The sequence below is a fragment of the Pogona vitticeps genome, chromosome 2 (genome assembly GCF_051106095.1).
Source record: "Pogona vitticeps strain Pit_001003342236 chromosome 2, PviZW2.1, whole genome shotgun sequence".
NCBI classification, from domain to species: Eukaryota; Metazoa; Chordata; class Lepidosauria; order Squamata; family Agamidae; genus Pogona; species Pogona vitticeps.
Genome location: NC_135784.1, coordinates 6,638,207 through 6,659,644, shown reverse-complemented (window position 1 = coordinate 6,659,644; position 21,438 = coordinate 6,638,207). Strand labels below are relative to the sequence as shown.

The following is a 21,438-nucleotide window of genomic DNA, read 5'->3' as shown; positions in this document are numbered from 1 at the left end:
CCGGAAATTACGTAAATGAAGGCGTACGTAAACCGAGGTACTACAGAAAGCAGGGAGGGGGACAGGAGACGTGATAAGGATTAGGAACACAGCTCTGCCAATTATCCTCTACCCGTCACCCCGAATCCTCCTTGGATCGGGGCCTTAAGCATGACCAAACCTTTGTCTTCCTGCCTTTTCTGTGTCTGCCTTTGCTAGAGAGAGAAAACCATGCATTTCTGTTCTTTTGGAGGAGACGGACGTGCAAAACTCTGGTGGCCCTGAAGCTGGGAAATAGCCGGACAATGTGGAGGTCTGGAGCAAGGGGGGAAACCCTAGAAGGAACAGACCAAACTGAACACCGTGAGAGGCACTCTCAGTTCAGACATCCAGTACCAGCATTTCTGGGAGTTTTTCTACCTGGAGAACGAGTCCCACCCCCCAAGCAGGCCCATTGAGAGATGTGGTGAATCCTGGGACATTTCACATTGTAAGACCCCCCCTCATGATATATAACTGATGGGGCGAAAAATGTTTCAACATAAATAATGGCATGTATTATATTTTTTTTTCATTGTTTGGGTATCTGCCTGTGCAGTCAGTGGTTGGGAGTTTGATTCCCCCACTGTGCTTTCTACAGGTAAAACCAGCCTGTGTGGCCTTGGGCAAGCTGGACAGTCCCAAGCCCCCCACCACACCCCATAGAAGGGAATGGCAAACTATTGGTGTGCATTGTCCATAAGCTGGAATTGATGTGATGGCACACAGTTATTCTTATCAAAGGGTATGGCAATATAATTTTGTATTCTTGAAGGCTTTCACGGCCGGGATCCAACAGTGGCTGTAGATGTTTTGGGCTGTTTGGCCGTGTTCTGAGGGTTTTTCTTCCTAACGTTTCACCAGTCTCTGTGGCCGGCATCTTCAGAGGACAGGAGTCAGAACTCTGTCTGTGCCCTGGTGCAGTTTGTGGGATAGTTGGGTATTTATAGCGGCGGGATGTCATTTTGTTTAACTATATCTTTGACATTCTGGATAAACTGCCTTGTGTATGAAACGTCACATAAATAACACCACAGAAGATTCAGAATTCAAACATTCCACTGAAGCGGAGAGACACATTCAAAGGGTTAAAAATTGGAGGACCCCATGCGCCCTTGGCTAAGATCAACCTCCACCCCCAGGAGGCCCGGTTGACCTCTGAACTTTTGGTGATGTTGAACATTCCTCCATTCCTATGTCTCAGTTTTTTTCTTGTATTCAGGTGTCTTCAGAATTGGTCACCTCAGAGTTTGTTCACCCAAGACCGAAGCACATCCTCCTGCAGGAAACAGGGGAAAAAGAAGGAGAAGCTGCTTTCTCAGGTAAGGAACATGTCAGCTTCCTGCTCCTAGCTCTCCCTCTCCTCTGCCTTCTTTAGCTTGAAGAAGGGTACTGGATCCACATCTGTGTAGCTCAAGATATGAATCATAGAATAGTGAAGTTGGAAGGGGCCTCCAAGGCCATCAAGTCCAACCCCCGGGTTGATACAGGAATACATGTCAAAGGATATATGCCAGGTGATTGTCTTAAGTTTCTCTTGAATGCCTCCAGCGTTGGGCCACTCACTACCTCTTGAGGTAATCGGTTCCACTGTCATACTTCTCTAACAGTTAAGAAGTTTTTCCTGATCTTCAACTGAAACCTGAGCCCATCGTTGTGTGTCCAGCACTCTGGAAGGATCAAGAACAGATCCTGCCTTTCCTCTGTATGAGAGCCTTTCAAGTCTTTAAAAAGTGGCAACTGGACTTCTTTCTTATTGGGTTGAAACATTTAGCTACTCTCAGACTGTAGAAGCTATTTGGATGAGTAGCAAAATGTTTCAACCTAATAAGAAAGAAATCCAGTTGCCATGACTCATCTTCCAGATAACTCACCTGGATGACTGAGAATCTCCACAGATATTTGAATATACATTGTCCTATAACCTTTATGTCTTTTCCCAAGGCTGAACATGCCCAGTTCTTTCAGCCTTTTTTCATAAGGCTTGATTTCCAGCCCCCCCAATCATCCTAGTCACCCTCTTCTGAACTTGTTCCATTTTGTTAACATCCTTTTTGAAGTGGGGTGTCAAGAACTGGACACAATCCTCAAGGTGAGGCCTAACCAGTGCTGAATAAAGGGGGACTAGCACCTCGCGGGATTTGGAAACTATACTTCTGTTAATGCAGCCTCAAATAGCATATGCCTTTTTTGTCGCCACATCACACTGTTGGCTCATATTTAGCTTGTGATGTACAACAACTCCAAGATCCTTCTCGCTCATAGTTTTGTTGAGCCAGGTATTCCCCCATATTGTAACTGTGCAATTGGTTTCTTTTTCCGAAGTGCAGGAATTTGCACTTATCCCTGTTGAATTTAATTCTGTTTTTTCAGCCCAGTGCTCAAGCCTATAAAGATCATTTTGAATTTTGCTGGTCTTCCAGAAAGAGACTCCCTTTAAAAAATAAAAATTGAAACAGCAAGTAAGAGAGAAAGTATACATAGAGAACAAACATTTTTCCAACTACCACCCCTTGTTCTTTTTGCAGAGCCTGGAAATAATTCTGGGAACACATCATCCTACATCTCTTCTGCAGGGAGGAATGGAGACGAAGCCAGAGCAGGTGAGGGAGAAGGAAATGGGGAGTGGAGGGGCCTTGGCGCTTCTCCTCCTCATGCATTTCCCTGGGCCCCCAAAGGATCTGCCCTTTCCATTTGCTTCTGTCTAACCTACTTCCTAGGGAGTCTGAAACTGTGAGACAGGAAGAGTTCAATCCTTTACTGATATACTTAGTCAATGTCCTTCTTTTCTGGACCATACTGTAGAAAATGTAGAACACTGGTGATACCTGTGAGAATCAAGAGTTCCTTTTCCCCCCCTTTCAGGTTGCAGAAGCTCTGGAGGAGCTGGCTGTGGATTTCTCGGAGGAAGAGTGGGCTCTGCTGGATCCCGGCCAAAGGGCTCTGCACAGAGAAGTCATGGAGGAGACTCTGACCCATGCAGTGTCTCTCGGTAAGTTTTCTTTGATTGTGCTCTCCTTGAAAATGAACCCATTTATTATAATCAAACAGTGGTGTTATCATCAAGTATAACATTCAAAACACATCAGCTAGAAAATATAAAGAAATGTGTTGTGGCACACATAAGATGAACAAAATTGTTTCCCTGTCTGCTTTGGTGGGTTGTTGTGTTGTTGTTGTTTAGTCGTTGTGTCCGACTATTTGTGACCGCATGCACCAGAGCACTCCAGGCCCTCCTGCCTTCCACTGCCTCCCGGAGTTTGGTCAAATTCATGTTGGTTGCTTTGTTGACAACGTCCAACCATCTCGTCCTCTGTCATCCCCTTCTCTTGCCTTCACACTTTCCCAACTTTTCCGGGGAGTCTTCTCATGAGATGGCCAAAGTATTGGAGTCTCAGCTTCAGGATCTGTCCTTCCAGTGAGCACTCAGGGTTGATTTCCTTCAGAATGGGTGGGTTGTAATACAGCATATCAAATCTCCAAAATGTCCTGTCCTCAGTCCTGCTGAACTGTTGCAAACTCCACCCTGCTTCTTCCCTTCCGGAGTCAATCCATTTCATCTTTGGTCTTTCTCTTTTCCTGCTGCCTTCAAGTTTTCCCAACATTATTGTCTTTTCTAGGGAATCCTGTCTTCTCAGGGTGTGTCCAAAGTGGGACAGCTTCCATTTCAACATTTTTGCTTCTAGAGATAATTCTTGTCTGTCTTTCTTGAAGTCCAGGGCATCCCCAAAGCTTTCCTGCAACACTATATTTCAAACGAATTAAGTTTTTTTACCCTGTCAGCTTTCTTTACTGTCCAGATTTCACATATAGTGGTGCCTCACATAGCGATCGCTCTGCATAGCAACGAAATCACTTTGCGATGGACTTTTTGACATTGCAAAAGCGATTGCTTTGCGATGGACCCTATGGGGTATTTTCGCTTTACGATGATCGCAGGGAAGCGATCATCACAAAGCAACCCTTTTTGCACAGCTGATCAGCGGTTTCAAAATGTCTGCCAGGTAAACAAAATGGCAGCCCGCTGTTTTTAGGGACGGATTCCTCACTTTAGAGGCACCAAAAATGGCGGTGCTATGGAGGATCTTCGCTTAAAGGTGAGTTTTAAGCCCATAGGAACGCATTAATCGCATTTTGATGCGTTTCTATGGGCTTTTTAATATCACTTAGTGATGTTATCACTTAGCAGCGATTTTTTCTGCACGAATTAACATCACTAAGCGAGGCACCACTGTAACTACATGGCGGTCGGAAATACATAGGTGTCAGTGATTTTGGCTTTGGTCTCCAGCGGCACATCCTCACACTTGATTATCTTTTCTAATTCCTTCATTGCTGCCCTTCTAGGTGTCATTTTTTTAATTTCTTACCAACAGATTCCCCTGGGATTGATTGAAACAAGATATACAAAATCTTTCATCTATTTCAAGTTCTTCTTTGTCAGCCTGAAAGTCGTGTTGTTCTTTGGGAGTCATGGGAGTTGTGATTGTTAACTAAAGCCCTCCTTTGCCACTTTCTTCTTTCACTGTGCCTGAAAGTCGTTTCAAGTCATTGCTGCGTTCTGCCGGTAATAAATTATTGATGTTTCTTCCATCAGTTTTCTCTCCTCCTTCATCTGAATTTAGTCTGGCTGTCCAGATGATATGTTCTGGATACAGATTGAATAGATGAGGGGATAAAATGCTCCCTTGTCTAACACCTTTGCCTATAAGAAACCATTCTCTCCACATTTTGTCCTACCATTAGCTTCTTGTCCACAATACAAGTTACTCATCAGGACAATCAAGTCCTGAGGCACACCCATTTCTTTCAGAAGGACCTTACAATCCACCCAATTCAAGGCTTTATTGTTTCTTTATTTCACTTGTATACGGCCACACTTCACTAGTATACCACTCCATTAGTGTAAAACACTATTCTGGGTGGCTAACATCGTCACATCATCAACATGACAGCATATAAAGCATCTTCTGAAATTTTTTGGTGCACTTCAGTAGCCCACCGATGTTTCTGATATGATCTCCAGTGCCTCTTCTTTTTCGGAATCCAGTTTGAACCTCCAGCAGTTGCCACTCCAGAGAAGGCAAAAATCTTTGTTGTAACCCCTCATCACTTTGTTTGCATGGGAAATTGCTGCAATAGTCCTATAGTGACTGAACTCCTTGGCATCCCCTTTCTTGGGGATTAGAAGATCAATTGAGCATTGCCAGTCTTTGGCCATTGTTTTGCTTTCCATATTTGTTTGCATATTCTTGTTAGGATTTTCACATTCTCTGTGGCATGAAGCAGTCCTACTGGTATTCCGTCAACCCAAGTGGATTTTTTTTACTTCTTCTTCCTAGTGCTTTTGGCTTTTGTTTTATTTTCTAGAACTGCAGGTACTACGTCCTAAGATTCCTCTTCCGTGATTATCATATGTTTGAAATGCATTCTAACCATGAAAGATGCTAAAGAAAACCTTGATATAGTCATCGAAACGACCAGATGGCGGGGTATAAATAGAATAAATAAATAAATAAATTGTTGTTTTTTACTGTCCCGTTCCTTCCCACCAATGACAACACGGTGGAATAGCATTGTCCTAAAGACAATTCTATCTTTGAGCTCAGATGCACAAACATCTGTTATTTCCTCTCAGTGGCTCAAGCTGTGGTTCCTGGGCTTGATCGCCCTCCAACAGTTCTTGGCTATTCTCCCACCCAAGAAAGTGTGAGAGGGGATGCAGGGAATGGAGACCTGAAATCACTTCCCAGCTGGTGTCCCTGACAGAAGGTTTCCTCTGGAGCGAAGCATAGGAGAAGAAGTTGGAAAAGGTGCTTGTGCGGCTGCTGAAAAAAATGAGTGTTTTGTTCTGCTCATTCCAAAGGGCTGGGAATGCTCTGAATATCTTCTCGTAATTCCTGGGGCAAAAAGCATGTCCTCTACTCATCACGTTGAGTGCCTTTTTCTGCATCTTGGGTTTTGTTATCTACTTTGGGGATTGAGGAGAAAGTTGATAGGTCTCTCTTGACCTCAACTTAATTCTTTCCTCATTCTCTTTGAGCCCATCTCACCCCCACCTATATAGAATTTAAAGTTTTGGTTAGTCCAAAAAGATCTTTCTCTTGGGCCAGTATATAACATGTCTGAAAAATTTAATATTTTTGTGCTCTCTTGACCTTCCTTCCAGGTATTGGAATGATGTTGGAAAGTTACCCTTGTTCACCTCTTTTTGGAGAAGTGGGAACAGCTCCTGCAGAACTGGATCTGGCTGGAACAAGCTGCCGGAGCAGTGTCGGGTGCTTTTCTCCCTCGAAAATGTCTCGGAGCTCGAAGGTATCTCTCCTTTTTTGTTTCCTTTTGTCCAAGTTGCCTGTTAAGGATGTTGAGAGTACTGTCAGTGACAACTTGAGCTTTAGCGTCTGTCACATGAATTGCTCAGTTTTCTTCTGTATAGCAAAGTACAGATCGCTCATTGTGTGCTAGATCTTTGGCTGCGGGGCCAGAGGATGGGAGTTTGATTCCCCTCTCTGCCTTCGGGGTGAAGAGCTAGCTTAGGTTGACTTGGGCAAGTACTAGGGCGCCACTGGAAGATGGGAATTGTAAACCAGTTTTCTGTATTATCTTTGTAGAACACTCTGAAACGAGTCACCATAGGTCAGAGCTGACTTGAGGGTATATATTTATAGCAAAGAATAACAGTAGATTTTGTGCTTGAATCTTTAATAGTTCCCCTTCTCTCAAGATGTCCTGGTTACCTTTGAGGATATTGCTGTCCATTTCACGAAAGAGGAGTGGGCTCTGCTGGACGAAGGCCAGAGGGCTCTGCACCGAGTAGTCATGGAGGAAAATGTAGCCAGTCTGATCTCTCTGGGTGAGTTTTGTCTTTCCGCCCCCTTGGGTCTATAAAACCAATCTTACAAATAGGGTCAAAGAGGAAATGCTATGTGCATAAGAGTTTTCTTCCCTTCCAGTCTCCTACAGAGCGTTGCTCCCAGAAGACTATTCTTCTACTTAAGTTCCAGTTTGATTCTTTTTCTCATTTCAGCTACGAGTACGAGAGAGAAGAGGAGTGAGGAAGAAGAAGGTGCCATGTTTTTTGGCACTGTCATGGCTAAAAAGCAGAAAGAACCCTTAAAATGCAGTAAGACTGTTCAGCGTAGAGGACGCCTTGCTTCCCATCACCAGTTCCATACATCAAAGGAGATGCTGAAAAGTTTGGAAGAGGGAAGGAGCTTTGGTCAGAGCGGTCCACTTGTCTCCCATCCAAGCATCCACACAGTGGAGAAACCGTTTCAATGCTTGGAATGTGGAAAGGGCTTCACGCAGAGTGGAAATCTTGCTTCCCACATGAGAATCCACAGAGGCGAGAAGCCATTTCTCTGCTTGGAATGTGGGAAGAGCTTCAGACAGAGCTCACACCTGGCTTCCCATATGAGAATCCACACGGAAGAGAAACCCTATCAATGCATGGAATGTGAGAAAAGCTTCAGTCACCGCAATACACTTAGTTCACATCTTAGAACTCACACTGGGGAGAAACCTTTTAAGTGCATGGAATGCGGAAGGAGCTTCAGCCAAAGCAGCATCCTTTCTATTCATCAGAGGACACACACCGGGGAGAAACCCTATCAATGTGTGCAATGTGGGGAGAGCTTCAGTCAGAACCATCACCTTAGTTTACATCTAAGAACTCACACAGGAGAGAAACCATACAAATGCACGGAATGTGGGAAGAGCTTCAGTCGGATCCATCACCTTAGTTTACACCAAAGGACACACACAGGGGAGAAGCCATACAAATGCCTAGAATGTGGGAAGAGCTTCAGTCACAGCAGTACTCTCAGTAGACATCAAAGAACTCACACGGGGGAGAAACCTTTTAAATGCCCGGAATGTGATAAGGACTTCAGTCGGAGCTGTAGCCTTAATTCACATGAAAGAATGCACACGGGGGAGAAGCCTTTTAAATGCCTGAAATGTGGGAAGAGGTTCAGTAGAACCTGTAACCTGCGTTCACATCAAAGAACTCACGCAGGAGAGAAAGTGTTTGGATCAGAAAATCTGTCAAGGGATCCCATGAGTTCACAGACCTTGCTTCTCCTCAAAGAAGCTACACAGCAGGAAAGCATTTAGGTCCGGAAATCTGGAAAGGTCTGCATTTCTGATCACCCATCAAATACTCCATGGAGTTCGAGTGAAAACTCTCTTAATTTCTCTGGATGTAGAAAAATCTTTAGGCAGAAAAGACATTTTATGTTGTAACCTTTTACATTCTATGGGGCTATTTGGATGAAATTCACAAAATAACCCTCTTATTTGCATTTACGTAACAAACCACATAACTAGAGCAACGACAAAATGGTAGAATTTTTGCCCTTTAGATTTCAAAGTCTGACATAAATGCAAAGTATCCTTCCTCAACTGCGTTGGGTATTCAAAACCCCCAAATAAAATATCATTTCAATTGTATGCAGTTTATGAATCCACTATGTAGATCTACTCTTACAAGACAAACGTCTGGGAATTATACCGAAACCAAATTGGCAACAGGAGCGTTTCTGATTCAAAAATCAGTTACCTGCTCTTTCTTAGTCCAATCCTTTTAAGGTCGAACCCTTATAGGAGTTACAACGTCACATTTGCAAAATCCATAAGGGTACGAATACAAACATTTTCCCCCATAGTCTGAGCATTTTTTTCCTACCTCCAGGAGAAAATAATGAACTCTGTAGAGGTAGTAGGGAAAAAAACATAAAGAGAAATTTAGAAGTAGCTTGTTGGAAGCTAAGGTAAAGCATATGATAGCCATTTGTTTACTCAGTCATATGACGCGTGTTTGAACAGGAAATGTAACAGATGTCCTTACCTTTTATTGTATTCCTGCACTGAGCAGGGGGGTTGGACTTGATGGCCTTGTAAGCCCCTTCCAACTTCACTTTTCTATGATTCTACCTTAGTTTCATTGTCTTGATACTTCACACACCATATGCTTTTTCTTCTGATTGTAACTACAGATTATAACTGTGAGTAAACTTCTAAGGATACATTTTGAGTGATCATTTTACTATGAAATAGGGTGGTCAGTCTGTCACAATCCTGGTAGTATGTATAAATAGCTCTTTGAGAGTCCCATTCTTAGTCATACACCTCTTAAGAAAATTTTAAAAGAAGTTTTACTAACATGGGACACGCTTTTGTCTCTGTTCCTCTCCAGTGGGGCTGCGTCTTACCTACCTTGCAAAAACTGGGAGGGATCTGGATCTCACCGGAAGTGCTCTTCGAGGTGGTCCATTAGCCATGCGTTTGCAAAACCATCTTTCTCCAGAGAGAAGAAAGGGGGGAATAGAAAGGTGGCTCACAAAAGAACAGGGAGGGAGGGGGGAGAATAAGAAGGAATTCAAATGGGGGCAGGGAAGCTTTGTAATCTGGATCAGATTGGAATTCATGGAATAGTGGGGTGGGGGGCGGGCAACAGTGGGTGAAGCTTTGCAATGGGAGAACAAGTCTGGATTCCTCCAGAAAAGGATGACAATTTCAGGTGAAGGAGGAGAAATTACAAGTCTTTCAAAAGCTCTAGTTTTAGTGACGCCTTCCCCTCCAATCAAACTCCTGCCTCTCTCCTGCAGAAGACCATAAAACTGAATGGGAAGCAAAGGAACCACATAAGGAACGGGTGGGGGAGGAGGGGGTCCCCTTTTTCTCCACCACTGGTTTCCCATGGGCCCATGAACAGAACTGGTGATGAGATTTTTGAGCTGCCATCCAGGTTTGCTTCTTCTTTTTTGGCCATTCTGGGTTTTTAATGGTTTTTGGTTATCTTCATTTACACCTTGGTGGGGTGGGGTGGGGATTGGGCAGCTGTAATTTGATGGTTATTAGGTGCCAAGGGTCGTGCCCAGGCACTAGATGGGCAGGATATAAAGGTAACGAATAAATAAATAAAAATAAATATTCTTCAGGCTTCCGTTCATTCCCTATTTCAAAAGAAAGCTTCCTCCCACACTACAACCCTTTGGTAGGAGATCAGAATAGCAGGGAGTGGGGGTGTGTGTGTTCCCTATTGACCTTGAATTTACCATGTTTTTTGCTGGCCTCCATGTCCCCTAAAAATATCCTTTCAGAGGTCTTAGTCCACGGAAGTCCAAGAAAAAGGGTGAGCATAGACTGCAATGGGGGTGGGGGTGGGGAAGAGATTAAGAGACCAAAAGAGGAAGAGGAAGATGAGATGATGATGATGGAAAGAAAGGAGAAGTGGGGACAGAAGCAGAAATGGAAATGGCAGGACCAATGTTAAGGGATGTTGCAAAGCAAGACGTCATGAACCACAAAAATAATTAAGATATAATTTAATGATCCAGTAGGTGAGTGATGTGTCCCCTCTCTTTGCTGTGAGGGTTTCTCCTCACCTAAACGTAAAATGCCTTTTGGTAGGCTCTTGGGGTGAGACACCTGTGACACATGCTCGGGTCTCAACAACAATTTGTTGTTTTTCAGTCGTTAAGTCGTGCCTGACTCTTCGTGACCCCATGGACCAGAGCACACCAGGCCCTCCTGTCTTCCACTGCCTCCCAGAGTTGGGTCAAATTCATGTTGGTTGCTTCGGTAACCCTGTCCAACCATCTCGTCCTCTGTCGTCCCCTTCTCCTCTTTCCTTCACGCTTTCCCAATATCAGGGTATTTTCCAGGTAATCTTCTCATGAGATGGCCAAAGTATTGGAGCCTCGGCTTCAGGACCTGTCCTTCCAACAACATTTATTTCATGTAAATCTAGAAAATAGTTAACTTCAACAGGTACAAAACAGTCTCACTTTCTCATACAACCACTCAAGGAAAGGGTTGAATTCTTGTTCCAGAAATGGGCTGGTAATGTCAACACTGAACGGTTCCAAACCTTTCTCCAAGGAGAAATCATTAATGGTGGGTCTGGTGAAACTGGCAACAGGGGCATTTGCTCCCCTTCTTGTGGGTCTGACCCACAGTTTTCAGAATCCAGTCCCATGAGCTCCTGGATAATGGAAATCTCCATTCCCCAAAGGACTCTGTCATGGTCCCCTTTCTTCAACTTCCTGTTTCTAGTCAAGCCCTTCCCTCTCTAATCCTCCTTCCCTTCTCTCATGCCTCCTTTCCTCACCTCAAGATGAAGCTTCACTGGGACGACTGCTCCCCACCTTCTCTCCACTTCCTCCCTTGGCACGATTATAGAATACAATAGAATCATGAAGTCGGAAAGGGCCTATAAAGCCGTGGAAACAACCCCGTTAAAAGGGCAGAAGGGGTTCCTCCTCTCACACACACTCCAAACACCTCAGGGTGGGGATGATCATGGACTCCGCAGAAATAGTGAGACCAGCCTGGGGGGAACCCACCCCAAGAGCCTCAAGAACCAAGAGCCAGGAGGGGGTGGGGCCTGGCCCCACCCCCTTCCGGCAACAGCTGCTCTGCTCCCGCCATTTGTTAGCCAGAGCTGCTATGGGGGAGGGGAATACCATTGGCTGCTTGGTGGGAAAAGGAGGGGCATTCTGTGAGGGTTGTTTTGACTCTCTCTCTCTCTCTCTCACCCACCCTCCTGGCATTATTGCCTTTTTTTACCCTCCTTATTTCCACACAGACACTGTGGGGAGCCCAGCACTGCCCTCACACCCCCTTTTGTGCCCTCAAACAACCCACCGTTAAAGGGCCTTGTCCCACTGTAGTCTGACTGAAGGGGAGGTCCCTTGACTCCCCCTTTCTCCCTCCTTTTTCCTCCCACTTGATGCTTTGGGGTGGGCTGAGCTGAATAAAAGGGGGCTTTGAAAGGGTGACTCCCACTTCTCCCTCTCCCCAGGAAGAATCTTGACAGAATGAGCGGTCACTCATCTATCTATCTATCTATCTATCTATCTATCTATCTATCTATCTATCTATCTATCTATCTATCTATCTATCTATCTATCTATCTATCTATCTATCTATCTATCTATCTGTCTGTCTGTCTGTCTGTCTGTCTGTCTGTCTGTCTGTCTGTCTGTCTGTCTGTCTGTCTGTCTGTCTACAGTGGTGCCTTGCTTAACTATTACCTCATCAAACAATGAATCCACTTTATGATTAGGCAAAATAATGTTCTAATGGGAAAAACCACTTTACGATGATCAGTTCCCTTTCGCTTTACGACGATCGAAACAGCTGATCGTCGGGTTTCCAAAATGGCCGCCCGCTGTGCAAAATGGCTCCCCGCTGTTTTTAGGACATATTTTCTGCTATACAGGGAGCAGAAAATGGCCGCCCTATGGAGGATCTTTGCTGGACGAGCAGGTATTTCGCCCTTTAGAATGCATTGAACGTTTTTCAATGCATTTGAATGGGCTTTTTTATTTTGCTTGACGACAATTTTGCTCTACAGTGATTTCGCTGGAACGGATTAATGTCGTTAAGCGAGGCACCACTCCCCACAGTAGGTGGAACAATGGATCTCAGCAGAGTATTTCTGACTGCAAAGCTAAAATGGCCCCCAAGCACAGCTCCCTCCTGCCTCCACTTCCTCTTCAGGAAAGGGGCTTAGAGCACCTGCTGGCACTAATTTAAAGGCAAAGCCACGCCCCCTCAGACCATGTGGTCAAAGGGTCAGCCTACCAGAAAAGATCTCACCAACTAAAATGGCCCCCAAGCACAGCTCCCTCCTGTCTCCGCTTCCTCTTCAGGAAAAGGGGCGGCTCACAACAGAGAAAATAAAAGAATGAACATATAATACCACCATTTACAGAGAATTAACAATTATTTAAGATGGAAATCAAAAAAAATTATATGGTACCCGGAGGGAAGGCCTGTCTGAATAGCCTTCATACTTTCCCAACATCAGGGTCTTTTCCAGGGAGTCCTCTCTTCTCACGAGATGGCCAAAGTATTGGAGCCTCAGCTTCAGGATGAACCAACTTAGAGCAACCCTAATAGGGCTTTCAAGGGAAGTGAGATATTTAAAGAATGATTTTACCACTTCCACAACCACAGTGATTTTCCATGGCTGAACGAGGATTCGAACCCTGTTCTACAGAGTCCTAGTCCATCGCTCTAGCCACTACCCAACACTGGGAATCCCTGAATTAAAGTCAAGATAAAAAATGGATGTGAAAATATATTTTTAAAGAATTAAAAATATATAAATTTCAGAAATGGGACCTTTCTCAGACCTCCCCTTACTACTGAAAAGCCTGCCTGAAGAGGAAGATCTTTGCCTGATGATGGAAGGACAAGAGGGAAGGGGGCCAAACTGGCCCCTCAGGGCAGTGCATCCCAAAGCCTGGGAGCCACCAATGAGAAGGCCCTCAAGCTTGAGAAGGTGCTGCAATGGAGATAAGGGGTTCTCCAGAAGATCCTAAAAGCTGAGAAGTCCCTGCAGGCGAGGGACTGCCATGATGAGCAATTACACAAAAATTAGTAAACAGAAAAGATCTTCACACACAGAAATTTGGAACAGGGGACTCCTGGCTCTTGACCATAACAGGTAGCTAATTTATAGTACTTCTGATACCTCATTTTCATTACTTTTTAAAAGGTTGCTTCTTCTAATCACAATCTGTTTTCAAGTGTTCATCTCTTACAGACACCCTTTTAAAAAAAGGCAGTCTTGACATTTGTAAAATTTGTGAAATGTATGTGAAAAAGGAACAGGGTAAGAAGAGACAAGAGAAGGAAATCTTAAAAAGGAGCAGAAACTAAGAGAAGACGATTAATATAAAATCACAGCATTTAATGATTATTCTTAAGTAGACAACTATAAATTGGTTTGTAATCCAAACTGCTTTGGGACACGTCAGCCACTGTACATTTTTCCACTATGGCCGTAACATTCAAAAAACCATCTGTTTCTAGACTTTTCCTTTCAGTTCTCCTTCAAACTACCTCTGTGAAAACTGTTATTTCTTCCAAGATGAATTAAATGCCCATTAAAAAAAAAAAAAGGAAACAAGACCTAAATAGTTTCTCCCACTTCCTTGATTCAAAGGGAAGTCTGTGAACTGACAGAATCTCTTTCCAAATTTCTTTATCTAAATTATCTTTCTCTCTGCGTATTTTAATATGGGAATCAAGGTTTCTGCTCTTTCCAAACATTTATGGGGTTATCTCCCTGTGTGGATTCTCACATGGATAACAAGTGTGTGCCTTCATCACTGAAGTTCTTTCCACAGTCCGAGCTTTACAAAGATTTTTCCCACCGTGTGGATTTTCTTATACAGAAAAGTTCAAAGCTCTTTCCACATTTCAAACAGCTAAATGGTTTCTCCCACGTGGATTCTTGCGTGGGAAGCCAGACTTGTGCTCCGACTGAAGCTCTTCCCACATTCCAAACATTTGAAGGGTTGCTCCCGTGTGTGGATTCTCGTATGGGTAGCCAGGGTATTAGTTTGCCTGAAACTCTTCCCACAATCCAAACACTTAAATGGTTTCTCCCCGGTGTGAATTCTCATATGGGAAGCGAGGTTTCCGCTCTGCCTGAAGTCCTTCCCACATTCTAGGCATTTAAATGGCTTCTCCCCCATATGGATTCTCATATGGGAATCAAGGGTTTTGCTAAGACAGAAGCTCTTTCCACATTCCAGACACTTAAATGGTTCCTCCCCTGTGTGCATTCGGGCATGACAAGAAAGACTTCTCATGTCACTGAAGCTCTTTCCACAGTCCAAACATTTAAATGGTTTTTCCCTTGTGTGGATTTTTTTGTGACAAGAAAGACTTTGTATGTCACTGAAGCTCTTTCCACACTCCAGACATTTAAAGGTATGGATCTTCATGTGAGAAGCGAGGTTTCCGAACTGATTGAAACCTTTTCCACATAACAAGCATTTAAACTTTATCTCCCCGGTGTGAATTCTCTGATGGGAAGAAAGATCTTCATTGTGACTGAAGGTCTGTCCACATACCGAACATTTCAACAGCTGTGCCGTGTGGAACTGGTGGCTTCTACCACTCTTTCCGCCTTTTAAGGGTTGTTTCTGCTTTTCATCAGTGACAGCTCCCAAGAACACCGTATCATCTTCTTCCTCGTTCCTCTTCTCTCTCATATGAGTAGCTGGAATGGGGAAGAGAATCAAATTAGAACCTAGGTAATTCACAGTAATTTGGGGGATGTGGTGGCGGTGCGGGTTAAGCCGCAGAAGCCCCTGTGCTGCAAGGACGGAGGACCTGCAGTCATAAGATCGAATTCACATGACGGAGTGAGCTCCCGTCGCTTGTCCCAGCTCTTGGCAACCTAGGTACCACCTTGGTGGGAAGGTAACGGTGTTCCGTGTCTAGACAGTTTCCACATGACCATTGAAACTGTCTTCGGACAAATGCTGGCTCTATGGCTTGGAGGCAGGGATGAGTACCACCTCTAGAGTCAGACACGACTGGATTAAATGTCAAGGGGAACCTTTACCTTTACCTAATTCAGAGGTTCAAGTAAGGGAACAAACCTCAACAAATGTAAACTTTATGCAGCAGACCGGAGGGGGAGAAAACTGTTGTGTGGTTTTATGGACCAAAGGGGGTGGAAAGACAAAGCTTACCCAGAGGGATCAGAGTGGCTATATTTTCCTCCATGACTTCTTGGTGCAGAGCTCTTTGGTCTTCATGGAGTAAAGCCCACTCTTCCTCTGTGAAATGGATAGAAATATCCTCAAAACGCATCAGGACGTCCTGAGAAAAGAGGAAACGTTTCAGCTTCAAACAGAAATTCTACTGTTCTTCTTTAGCATGAAATGATCCTTGGGACTCTTTCTTAGATTCCGAATTCAACCTTTCACCATATTTTCAACAACATTTATGGGCAGAATTGGGCAAAAGGAGACAGAACAGGACAGGACAGATACCTTCAAGCTCTGGAATGTTTCTGAGGGAGGAACACCTCTCTGCCGACTTGATCCCACCAGATCACAACGTGGCCTTGAAGCGGCTTCCATTCCACCAAAAAGAAGAAGGGAGGAAGAGTTAGTTCCCGGCATCATTCCAATACCTGCAAGGAAGATCAAAAGCATGCAAAGATATTTCTTTTTCCACAGAATACGGATCTCAGGTTTGAACCACTAAGACCTTTGATCTCTACCAAGATGAGCTGAGATGAGACCAAGACAGGATTCATTAGGAGGGCGAATGAGAGATTCTGTTGAGCCTCCTAGTTACCCACCAACCCCTTTGATCGCTGTGCAGTTACGCCTTTGCTGTTTGGTACCACAAGCTAGGGGCCAATCCTGAAAGGCCCTGCAGCGAAAGCACCAAACCTTGGGCGCTGAAGAGAAAGCTGGAAGACAGCAGGGAAAGAGGAAAACCCAATAGAAGATGGAATGAGTCCTGGAAGGAAGCCACAGGCTTGAGTTTGCAAGAGCTGAGGAGGGCTGTTGACACAACGTTTTAGAGAATGCTCATTCATAATTCCAAGGCAACCTAACTGCACACAACCACCACCACAACAGAAACAACCCACCAAAGCAGACTGTGAAACACACGGGCTCATTCTCTGGGTGCTTCAACATTTTGGTTTTTTTTCTATTTTGCATTTGGTGTGCTTGGAGTTTTAACACTTGATAACACTTTCAGTTTTACTCTGATAAGAGGCTCCATGTCAAAGGAAAGGACAATCAAAGAAAGCTCACCCAGAGACACCAGATGAGTCATAGTCTCCTCCGTGACTTCCGCGTGCAGAGCCCTTTGGCCGGGATCCAGCAGAGCCCACTCCTCCTCCAAGAAAGACACAGCCAGCTCCTCCAGAGCTTCTGCAATCTGAAAGGAAAAAGAAGAAACTATTTATTTTCACAGGTATCAGCAGTGATCTACGTTCAAAAAGTACAATCCAGAAACAAAAGGGCATTGACTCGGTAGCTCAGTACAGGATTCAACCCTTTAGCCTCAGCCTTCTGAGGGAGTAGCTTTGTTGTTGTTTAGTCGTAAGTCCTGTCTGACTCTTCGTGACCCCATGGACCAGAGCACACCAGGCCCTCCTGTCTTCCACTGCCTCCTGAAGTTGTGTCAAATTCATGCTGGTAGCTTCGATGACACTGTCCAACCATTGTCATCCTCGGTTGTCCCCTTCTCCTCTTGCCTTCACACTTTCCCAACATCAGGGTCTTTTCCAGGGAGTCTTCTCTTCTCATCAGATGGCCCAAGTACTGGAGCCTCAGCTTCAGGATCTGGGTTGATTTCCTTCAGAATGGATCGGTTTGTTCTCCTTGCAGTCCAGGGGACTCTGAAGAGCCTCCTCCAGCACCACAATTCAAAAGCATCAATTCTTCGGCGGTCAACCTTCCTTATGGTCCAGCTCTCACTTCCATACATCACTAGAGGAAAAGCCATAGCTTTGACTATGCGGACCTTTGTCGGCAAGGTGATGTCTATGCTTTTTAAGATGCTGTCTAGGTTTGTCATCGCTTTCCTCCCAAGGAGCAATTGTCTTTTAATTTTGTGGCTGCTGTCACTATCTGCAGTGATCACGGAGCCCAAGAAAGTAAAATCTGTCATTACCTCCATATCTTCCCCTTCTATTTCCCAAAAGGTGATGGGACCAGTGGCCACGATTTTCGGTTTTTTTATGTTGCGCTTCAGACCATTTTTTTGTGCTTAGAGTAGCTTAGAGAGGAGCAAATGGAAGGGTGTGTGTGATCCTTTTTGGGCCCAGGAGAATGTAAGAGGAGGAGAAACGCCCCAGGCTCCTCCACTCCCCATTCCTTCCCTCTTATCTGCTCTGGCTTCATGAATCTTGTCTCCACTTCTCCATGAAGGACAGCTGAACAAGGAGGTGTCGCCAGGATCTGTGAGGAGACCAAGAGGTGGTGGTTTGAAATATGGCCCATCTCTGTGTCTCCGTTCTGTCTTACTCACTAAGAAAAAAGGAACTCTTGTCCTGTTTTGATCTACATGGGTGCAGGTTTAGGACTTTCTTCAAGCCAGAGAAGGACGGGGAGACCCAGGAGCAAGATGCTGATGGGTTTCTTACCTGGGAAAGTATGTTTCTTCTCAACCACTGTGTTCTTCAGAAGGAGAGAGGCCTCCGTGTCGGGTGGACAAATTCTGGAGTGACCAATTCTGAAGATAACCTGAAGACAAGAGAGAATTTTGAGACGTGACACAAGAACTAAAAGTGAGAGATTGGGAAACAATGGGGATCATGCTCTGGTGGGACAATTTCCATGAATGTGTAGGCGAATTCTTGCTGCCCCCCCCCAACCAAATCTAATGCTCTACTGTTTGTCATCCTCTGCCAGACTCAGGAGAAACCCGTTTCTGTCAGTGGTATAGTCTGGGAAACCCATTCATTCATTCATTCATTCATTCATTCATTCATTCATTCATTCATTCATTCATTCATTCATTCATTCATTCATTCATTCATTCATTCATTCATTCATTTGGTATACTTGTGTAGTTTACAATCAGAGAGTAAAATCCAGCCCGTGAACATAAACAGTAAAAACAAAATGAACTGTAAATAACAGAACGAAAGAGGGGGGAATTTTATAATTATCATGTTTAGCAAAGAGGAGCAGCCTCTGTGAAGCAACACCAGGAAAACCCAAAGGGAGCTTCTCCTCCCTAATTCCTCCTCAAGAGGCAGAACAACACGCCCCAGATTCTTTCTCTGTGAACCCCTAGATTTCAACTGCAATGCGATGCCATGAATTGGTTTCTTTTCTTTCTTTTTTTAAGTCAAGGAAGTGCTTTCTGGGCTTGCAAGTTCCCCTTTCTGAATTGGGAGTGTGGACCCTCTCCCTCTTCTGTCCCAGACTGCAGAGGGGAGAATTATTCCGAAGGGGCAGAGGAACTCGGGACCAAATTGCTAACATGCGCTGGGTTATGGACAAATCCAGAGAGTCCCCTGGAGTGCAAGGAGAGCAAACATACCAATTCTAAAGGAAATCAAACCTGAGTGCTCACTGGAAGGACAGATCCTGAAGCTGAGGCTCCAGTACTTTGGCCATCTGATGAAAAGAGAAGACTCCTTGGAAAAGTCCTTGATGTTGGGGAAAGTGGGAAGGCAGGAGGAGAAGGGGACAACAGAGGATGAGATGGTTGGACAATGTCATCAAAGCAACCAACATGAATTTGACCCAACTCTGGGAGGCAGTGGAAGACAGGAGGGCCTGGCGTGCTCTGGTCCATGGGGTCACGAAGAGTCGGACATGGCTAAACGAACGAAAAATACGACAAGATGTGGTTCAGCGAATGATGAAATCACACATCTGAGTGATTAGTGGGCCTCAGAAAGCTGAGCTTCTACTGGAGCTTCGATATGGGAAAAGGTGGACCTAACACTAACATTGATCAATACGTCCGAGGTTTGACTGGACATGAGCCAGACTTTGAAGAGGCAGAAATTGTGGGAAATGACGGTGACCGAGCCAACCTGCCTAACCCACTTTAACCTGCCTTTTCCTTTCTCTGGGCTTGCCGACAGCCTAATACAATGAAATCTGATGTGTATGGTTACAGCTCATTTTCAGCATCAGTCTTCTATTGCAGTCAGATGTTCATAATATGTTACAATTTCAATATCTTCATAGCCCTTCTCAGTTACCTGATACATTATACACATCTTAGTTCTAGAGTCATTTAAATCTTCTAGCGCTTCAGCTTCCTTTCCATATTTCTAAGTAATCATCAAGCCAACTGCTCAAATTAACTCATTTTCCCTCCTCTTCTTACTTCCATATCTTCCTTTGATGTTTTCTGATTAGTCCTCATCTCAGTCATCCATCAGCCAATCATGAAAAAGTCTGGTAATGCTGGATAAACTTCATCACTGCTATGGAACGGCCACAATTTATATTCCCCTTAACTTCTTTCTGGGTGTCGTTAACCCTTAATTCAGTTCACTGCCATGCATCTCATGAAAAATCATAACATGCAAAACCTGTATTTTTTGTCATATTACATAATTTCAAATATATATTACACATTACTCTATTCTTCAACAATACTTATCATTTCATAATACAGCATGACTTCCCATAACATTACCTTACAATACTTTGCTTGATTATATTTTATTGAGTTACATTTACATTCTTTAATATAACTTTATCTTAACATTACATTTACATAAACTACATTTCCCCTTTATCTTTCATCTTCTGGTCTCCTGGAAAAAGCATCAGCTACTATGTCCTTCTGTTTCATGCTTGGAATCACAAAATGAAAATCTTGCAACAATAACAACTATTTCAATAATTTGCTATTCATAGTTTTGAGATGATGTAACCAGACCAAAGGTGAATGATCTGAACACAAAGTGAAATTTCATCCCCATAGTTATAGTTTCAATTTATTAATTGCACAAACATTAAACACTCCTTTTCTATGGTTGATAAATGTTTTTCCCTGAGCTGTAGATTCTTTCTTCTACAGTAAACTGCCAACCCTAAAAATGATCTTATTTTCTTCTTGGAAGTAGCTATGGGCCAATTAACAATGGTTTCTACTTCAGTCTAGAGATACTATTCTCTTTTTAAGAAATCATCAGGTCTTGGCATCGGAAACGCATCTGCTTGTGTCACCGCTGGTTCAATTTCCTATAATCCATGCAAAATCATTTTAATGACTTTTTTTTTTGCCCCTGTACTTTTGTTAATGACTTAAAAATTCACTTCTTTGGGATTAAATATAGGGTCCTTCCTTCTTGGGAAGAAAGCATGACAAACCTAGACACCCCCTCCTCACTGCTCCAAGGAAACATTTCATGAAGCCCTCTTTGTGGACCGAGAACACCCAGAAGTACAAGCTGGATTCCGAAGGGGCAGAGGAACTAGAGACCAAATTGCTAACATGCTCTGGATTATGGAGAAAGCCAGAGAGTTCCAGAAAAATATCTACTTCTGCTTCATTGACTATGCAAAAACCTTTAACTGTGAGGACCACAGCAAACTATCGCAAGTCCTTAAAGAAATGGGAGTGCCTGGCCACCTTATCTATCTCCTGAGAAATCTATATGTTGGAAAGGAAGCAACAATTAGAACTGGATATGGAACAATTGATTTGTTTAAAATTGGGAAAGGAGTATGAAAAAGCTGTATATTGTCTCCCTGCTTATTTAACTAAAATGCAGAATACATCATGAGAAAGGCTGGAGTGGAGGAATCCCAATATGGAATTAAGATTGCTGGAAGAAATATCAACAACCTCAGATATGCAGATGATACCACTCTGATGGCAGAAAGTAAGGAGGAATTAAAGAACCTCGCAATGAGGGTGAAAGGTGAGTGCAAAAAACGGTCTGAAGCTTAACATCAAAAAAATAAAGATCATGGCCACTGGTGCCATCACCTCCTGGCAAACAGAAGGGGAAGATATGGGGGCAGTGACAGATTTTACTTTCTTGGGCTCCATGATCACTGCAGATAGTGACAGCAGCCACAAAATTAAAAGACGCCTGCTTCTTGGGAGGAAAGCGACGACAAACCTCAACAGCATCTTAAAAAGCAGAGACATCACCTTGCC

The 21,438-nt window shown here is 43.9% G+C and overlaps 2 protein-coding genes and 1 long non-coding RNA gene across 6 annotated transcripts in view; 2 read left to right on the top strand and 1 right to left on the bottom strand.

Annotated features, from left to right (window-relative positions):
• LOC110070939 (uncharacterized) overlaps positions 1–9,044 on the top strand; it is a 28,095-nt gene extending 19,051 nt beyond the window's left edge. Inside the window, 7 exon segments of the mRNA XM_078386102.1 lie at positions 199–292; positions 1,241–1,340; positions 2,547–2,621; positions 2,884–3,010; positions 6,188–6,333; positions 6,727–6,871; positions 7,046–9,044. Coding sequence (XP_078242228.1) covers positions 199–292; positions 1,241–1,340; positions 2,547–2,621; positions 2,884–3,010; positions 6,188–6,333; positions 6,727–6,871; positions 7,046–8,133 — 1,775 coding nt within the window. The 3' untranslated portion in view covers positions 8,134–9,044.
• Positions 1–21,438, top strand: part of LOC144587339 (uncharacterized) — a 251,289-nt gene that overhangs the window by 107,404 nt on the left and 122,447 nt on the right. The window lies entirely within an intron of this gene.
• LOC140703828 (uncharacterized) lies at positions 13,698–21,048 on the bottom strand. Of its 4 annotated transcripts, none has more exons than XM_078387288.1 (5): positions 17,942–21,048; positions 16,605–16,731; positions 15,825–15,967; positions 15,522–15,651; positions 13,698–15,043 (listed from the first exon to the last, which is right to left on the bottom strand). In XM_078387288.1, exons 2-5 carry the CDS (start codon positions 16,624–16,626, stop codon positions 14,244–14,246), a joined length of 1,095 nt encoding a protein of 364 aa, XP_078243414.1. In that variant the 5' UTR covers positions 16,627–16,731; positions 17,942–21,048; the 3' UTR covers positions 13,698–14,243. The 4 variants fall into 4 exon arrangements, with proteins under 4 accessions (XP_078243414.1, XP_078243416.1, XP_078243413.1 ...); XM_078387290.1 differs by having other exon boundaries at positions 15,825–15,907; positions 17,942–18,246; XM_078387287.1 differs by lacking the exon at positions 17,942–21,048 and having other exon boundaries at positions 16,605–17,756.

Bases quoted from the DNA above. Each gene is read 5' to 3' on its own strand.
- LOC140703828 (XM_078387288.1), bottom strand. From the start codon at position 16,626: ATGACTCATCTGGTGTCTCTGG. The intron at 15,652-15,824 runs GTATCTGTCCTG...CTCTTTTCTCAG, and splicing joins AAACATTCCAGAGCTTGAAG to GACGTCCTGATGCGTTTTGA. The intron at 15,044-15,521 runs GTAAGCTTTGTC...TCCCCATTCCAG, and splicing joins AGCCACTCTGATCCCTCTGG to CTACTCATATGAGAGAGAAG.